This window comes from Halyomorpha halys, unplaced genomic scaffold, assembly GCF_000696795.3.
Source record: "Halyomorpha halys isolate HHAL.00 unplaced genomic scaffold, Hhal_1.1 Scaffold1040.1, whole genome shotgun sequence".
NCBI classification, from domain to species: Eukaryota; Metazoa; Arthropoda; class Insecta; order Hemiptera; family Pentatomidae; genus Halyomorpha; species Halyomorpha halys.
In genome coordinates, this window is record NW_027112448.1 from 344669 (window position 1) to 351359 (window position 6691).

Consider the following 6691-nt stretch of genomic DNA (forward strand, 5'->3'; position numbering starts at 1 on the left):
ATAAAGTTTTGGCTTGTACAGTATTCAGGCAATAGGAGTGGATTAAGGAAAAATGTTGCCACAGATATTACTTTAAAAAATCAGAATAACCTTGGAATGGGGATACTCCTAAATGACGATAGAAACTATGTAAAACAAAAGATTAAAATAAGGCTTGTTAATGGAATATTTTTATCACTATATCAGACATAAAACCCTTAATCTTTCTACTGAGGTAGAGGTTAAATTAGTTTTTAAATATTAAATTTTCCTCTTAATTTGTTTACTAAATTTTACAGATGTTTTTTTTTTTTTTGCAAATGCTTTGAAAATATATCAACATTATTAATTATAATTTTTATTTTTATTTCTAATTGACGATCATGATTGTTTTTATTGGAATCACTATAAACACGAGTCTTTTTTGCCTAGCTGACTTACCTACCATGATATTTATTTATTTTTTTCAAACGTCGTTAGAGAATTTTTCTCTTTAAAATTTTTATTTTTATGGATAAATAAATTATTATTCAATATGTTTTTTTAAACAACTAAGAAAGGTTTGCTTAATATATGACAAACGATGCATTTGAAAGTTGAAATGTTTTACTTGAGTTTATCTATGAAATATTTCATTTTCCTTTTGTGGATATTCTATCTTTGTTTTTGTGCTATATTTATATTTACAAAAGGCTTTCTTCAAGATCGTTTCGTTTTAGACAAGAAAGCAACTTGTATCCTTTCCGATTCTAGTGATGGAGACCTTAGCAAACTTAGTTCAACTATTCAGATCTGTACAAAAAAAAACAAGACTAAAGCTGTTATCATTATCATTGATGCCTTAAGGTATGATTTTGTAAAATTTAGAGACAATGTCGATGAAAAAGAAACTTACAGAAACAATTTTAGGATTGTAAACGAAGTTTCGCCTGCAAACTACAAACTTTATAAATTTATTGCGCATCCTCCTACAACTACTTACCAAAGGCTCCATGGTTTGACCACAGGTAGTCTTCCAACGTTTGTTGATATTGGAAACAACTTTGGTTCATCAGATGTTAAAGAAGACAATTTGATCGATCAATTAAATTCTTCTGGTCTGAAAACTGTTTTTATTGGAGATGACACTTGGACAAGAATTTATCGTCGAGGGTTTTATCGAAGCTATCCCATACCATCGTTTAATGTTTGGGATTTGGATAGTGAGGATGAAGAAGTAAAGGAATTGTTGTTTCCCGAAATGAAGAAGATGGACTGGGATGTGATAATTGCACATTTTTTAGGAGTTGACCATTGCGATCATGTTCTTGGACCTAATCATCCTGAGATGGCGAGGAAGCTTTCTGAAATGAATGAGATGATCACAAAAGTCGTCAATGAAATGGATGATTCAACTGTTCTTTTAGTTTTTGGAGATCATGGAATGACAGGCAATGGTGAACATTCTGGAAATAGTATAAACGAAATAACATCGGTACTGTTCGTTTATTCGAAGAAAGAAGATCTAATATCCAAATTTCTGAATGTGGATGAAGTATACCAGATCGATTTGGTACCCACCATTGCTAATCTTTTTGGAATACCAATACCTTTTTCTAACTTAGGGACAACTATCTTGAGTAATTTCAGCAATGATGTTAAACCTCCTTTACTAGATCTTTGGTCTAATGTTAACCAGGTGACGCTGTATATCAACGAATATTCAAAGGCGAAGAGCTTTTCGTTTCTTGAAGGTGATACCAGTCGTTTCATTGATTCCTATGAGAGGCTGAAAGAAAATCTTGTATCAGCTTCGACAAATGACGAGGAGACGTTTTTAATAGCAGCCAGGGAATATTTGAAAGAAGTGAGGGAGATGTGCCAAAGTGAATGGATACAGTTTGACATAATATTGATGACTGTTGGAATTAGTTTCATGTTTCTGATCTTAGCGTTTGGTTGCGCATTCACGAGTATGAAACGGAAGCACCTTGAAAACCAAATTATCCAAGGGACATTTTTATGGTCAGTTTTTGTTATAATGATGTCAACATTTTTAACTTTACTTTTTCTTCATAAAATTAATATAGCTTCCAACTTTACTATGCCATATGTCTGCATCACTTCTTCCTTTTCTCTTCTTTTCGCTGTTTCTCATTGCAATATCGACATAAAACCATTAAGTTGGTGTAAATATATCAATAACCGAAATTCCCTGTCACCATCTTTTATGCTTGTTATTATAATTCTTGCTACCAGTTCTTTATGTAACAGCTATATAGTGGAAGAGTCTTCGGTAGTAGTGTTCCTCCTCATCAGTCTACTGTCTTTAGCTTGTTACAACACAAAGCCTGTCGATATCGGTTCTAAAAAAATGGGTAAAAAAGAACTAACTTTAAAAATGTTCATTTGGTCCCCGAGAGGAAAGGTATTAGGGTTGTTGGTACTGATAAGTATTCTGATTCGGTTGTCCTTCTTCTCCTGGCGGTGTAGAGACGAACAGGTGCCGAGGTGTGTTATCTTCAAGGAGGTACCTAAGCCTGATTCTTGTGTTGTCAGTGTTTTTGTACTTGCTGTTTACATAGTAGTTTCTAAAAAACTTCTTGAATACTTTGGAAATTTACAAGGAACCGATCCGTTCTTCTTCTTGATACGCCATGGACCATTTTCTTGCGTTGGATGTTGTGCTTGCTTTTGGATTATTGGATCTTTGCCTTCCGATATAAAATATCCTTCGTTGCCATTTTTCCGAATCCATTTGTTCTCGAAACTAGCATTTCTATCCTGCATTGTTTTGCTAATTATAATTTTCATCAAACCTTTGCTTGTTTGCTTGAAAAGTAAGACAGTAAAGGATTGTACAACTTCTTCCCTTAAAAGATTGATTAGAGAGCAGAGAGGGCTGTGTAACGATGCATCTTCTACCTTGTTCGGTCTCCCGACGATTTACAGTGCCACCTTCATCAACATGAGCGTCTTTGCTATTTTACTAATATCTATTTCACTCGGAGGTCATCGTGCCGTGGCAGGAGTATTGATGTTGACATCAGCAATTTTGTTAGTTGTATTTCTGTCTTTGTTGAAGATGAACAAACCGAATAATTCGAGCCCTCCTAACATATGGTGGTTTTCAGTCGTTTGCTGGGGTTTGTCTAGTTCGGTATTTTTTTACGGCACCGGTCACCAAACCGCATTTTCCACTATACAGTGGGAGTCTGCCGGTATATTCGGCGACATAAATTCAACCTTCTTGCCAGGAATATTGGTGACATTGAATACGTTCTCTTCACAGATATTCCACGCCATGTTCCTCCCGGTTCTTTTCATAATGCCTTATACTCTTTGTCATCTATATCCGAATCTTTCCAGCAATTATTCTGATTCGAAGAAGTGTGAAATGGACGTCTATTACGAGAAAAGCTCGAGGATACACGGGGTCTTCTCACTTATTTTGAGATATTCCCTCTTTCTTGGTTTTAGAGTATTCATGTCAATGTACAGCGCCTTCGTACATATGGGGCATTTAGTCACTTGGAATGTTTTCGCTCCAAAACTCATATTTGAATCTGCTGGATTTTTAGTTTCGTTACCATTTTTATTAATTGGGTTCTTGTTTGTCGAGAGGATTTCTTATCAACTAGACTGTAAGTTAAAATCTTCTCTCAATACTTCTAAGGAAAAAGAAATAAATTTGTTATTCTCAGAAAAGAAAAATAGTATGGAGCGTACTTTCTGTTAAAAAAACTATATTTGACACAACTAGATATGTGTTGTAATTAAGTTTTAATAAATTCAATTTCAATAATTTGATTGATTATTTTTTAAGTTGTAAATTAAATCGAGGAGGAAATAATTCGAATTAAATTTTATTTTTTATATTTACTCGAGAATTCGAGGTTACTTTTTCAGATTCATATAAATCATATGATGTTTGTTAATGTAATACATTGTTCTATACTCTTCATCGGTCTAAGAACTGTTGGACTGCAGACCTGCCCGTTGTAAATGAGAGGTAGTCCACCTGTTCCTCCAGTCACAGGTGCGGAGGTGGGGGAGTTGGCTTAACCACTCAAGTTCAGTCTGTGTCGAGCCCTTGCTCTGTTGTATACTTCTGAGTGTTCGCATCGCATTTGTGTATGTCGTATTCATATCGGTGTTGTATATCTGTATCGAACTGAAATATTTTAAAGACGGATATCTGATCAAGAAGTAAGTGATATCAATTAAATAATTACATACAAAAATTCAGGTTAGCCCATAATTGAAAAATGAGTTGTTTTTTAAACTTAAAATAAAACTTTGTTTTGCCATGCAGTTATTTTGAATGTTGCACCATATATATGTTCTCCCAGTGAATGACAAATTTTAAATATAAAATTAAAATCACCAGTCATAAAAAAAAGTTAGAATCACCAGTGCCTTTTATTGTTTACATTAGCATGTCATCTAAATGCCTTGTAATATGCAATTAGAGGATTCCTTAATTAAACTTATGAAGATTTTCTTTACCAAGCAGTAACTGGTGAAATATCATATTAACAAAGTATAGTTTAGTATTCCGTAATCTTAATTTCAAAAGCTCTTAACTGTTTGGTCATTCACTTTAAAGTTTATGAAGGATAGTATTTACAGAGTATTTATTTTTAAGTATAATTAACACCTTAAGTATTGTTTCTGGTGTTCAGTTATAATAAACATTTCCGAGCTATTGCCTATTTTCAAGATCTTTATAATCTAAAGTTGCAATTTTGGGATTATTTAAATTTCTTTTACTATTTTCAAAATGGTTTTCTGAATACTAGTGCAGCCATTCTTCATCATTAATATTATTTTTTTTAATACTTCAGTCCTCTGCACCCAAGTCACATGTTAAAGAATCTAACATGTGTATTTATGACTTTCATGTATGACTTACTGAACTTTATCTTATGAGTTATATGAGAAAACTGGGTATAACATTTTTTTGTTTGATTTTAATATTAATTAATCCCAAAGAATCACTACGATATAAGTCAGAAAAATCATTACAGCCTTCGTCTTTTGTAAGTTTTAGGAGAAATTGAAATGCCTTCAAAATTGCTACTATCTAATTGTGCATTGACATCTCGAATTTAATCAAAATCGTTACGAGTTGTTTTTAAGAAAGTCAAAGAAAATTGGAAAATCGATTCCATAAAGTCGCACTTCCTGTCAGTCGATTTTATCGAAAAGGTTGCTATCACGACCCGGGAATATACACGCCTTATAAATATAATTTCAATTTCCGACGTTTTTGAGCTAGGCTGACCACATTCTGACACACGGACCATTTTGCGATACTGTTATTTCGATTCAGGGGGCCTCAAAACGTTTATTCCCACCGAAAATTCGAAATTGGAAAACTGGAATTTTTCACGATCCTAATATTTTCCCTTACTGTATATTTCATATAGAGGTAAGTGAAAGTAAAAAATAGCTAGTGGTACGCATACGCGTGCTATTTCTTAGGAATAACTTTATGAATACCTTCAATTTGAACTGCATTATTTGAGATTTCCTTTGCACTTAAATTTGTTATTCAAAAAGTTAATTTTGACTAAATAATCTTGTATAATAAATCATTCATCCATACCAACTACAAATCCAACAATATGGGTTGGAATAGAGGTTTTGTGTTATTTTTAATTGTCACTTTTAAATATATGTGTTAGTATTAAATCACAATTATAATATTATTTATCATTCATCCATTGCAAAAGTTATACTGAACGTTTCTAATCAGAACGCTCACATTTTTGTAGTTTTTATCGATGTAATTATTTATTCCTGAAAGTATTAAATCATAAGTTTTAGTATACATTTATTTTTAATGTATATCACTAGTTTGAAAGAGAGCAGACACAACTACTACATTAAGAATTGTCATATTTAACACGATAATTATAATTGCGTACCTCTGGATATTTTTTTAATTTTTGAGTTATACCAGTTTTCTCACTAATCTAATATTACTTAATAGTAACACGTTTGCCATATAAAAATATTTTGGTTTATTTTTGAAATGGACGTATGCCAATGATAGCACCGTAGGCTGAGTTTATTTACTCTACTGGGGTCATAGCTCATACATACATGGAACTGTCAGGTGGTAACTACAGTCTATGGTAGATTTAAAACGTCAAATACAAAGTCAAAAATCTTTTTTTGTAAGATGTGCCCATTATTTAAACAGCAGAAATATGTGCGTATATAGCACGCACATTCATACACTCACTATATATGTTTTTAAAGGCGATAAAATTTACTACAATTTAAGTTCAGTGCGACCTTTACATTCCGTGATAGCTCTTCATAAAGCTTTAAAAGCTTTTCCTTTGACATTCACATTTTTCGAAACTCTTATTTTGTGAAATATCGTCAACAAATATTAGTTTAATCGTCCTGAGACTTAACATGGATACAATTGATTAATATAAACAATACATATCAGTCTCAAAAAATTGAAAAGATTATATATGAGGTAATTTTTTGTTGAATTACCATGCATAAAGTAATTCTTGTCTCGTTATTGGTGATTTTATTTATTCATAGTTTAATGAGACAAATCAGTACGTTTAGTTCGAAAAACAGTCTAGAGCAGGGGCCTCCTAACTTTTCAGTTTGACTTTTTGTCCAAAAACTCCAAAGGGTCAAAAGTCATTATAACTCAATATATGTATTATCAACTTTATTTAAAATGTTTAGTGTTATTATA

At 32.4% G+C, this 6691-nt stretch overlaps 2 protein-coding genes across 2 annotated transcripts in view; both read left to right on the forward strand.

Annotated features, from left to right (window-relative positions):
* The first annotated feature begins 547 nt into the window (after positions 1-547).
* LOC106688011 (GPI ethanolamine phosphate transferase 3) lies at positions 548-3697 on the forward strand. The gene has a single exon (XM_014432269.2). It carries the CDS (start codon positions 563-565, stop codon positions 3695-3697), a length of 3135 nt encoding a protein of 1044 aa, XP_014287755.1. The 5' UTR covers positions 548-562.
* A 210-nt stretch (positions 3698-3907) lies between these two features.
* The window catches only part of LOC106688015 (cadherin-99C), a gene marked incomplete at its 3' end in the record, with an annotated part of 245476 nt that continues 242692 nt past the window's right edge, over positions 3908-6691 (forward strand). The window contains 1 exon segment of the mRNA XM_024360534.2: positions 3908-4167.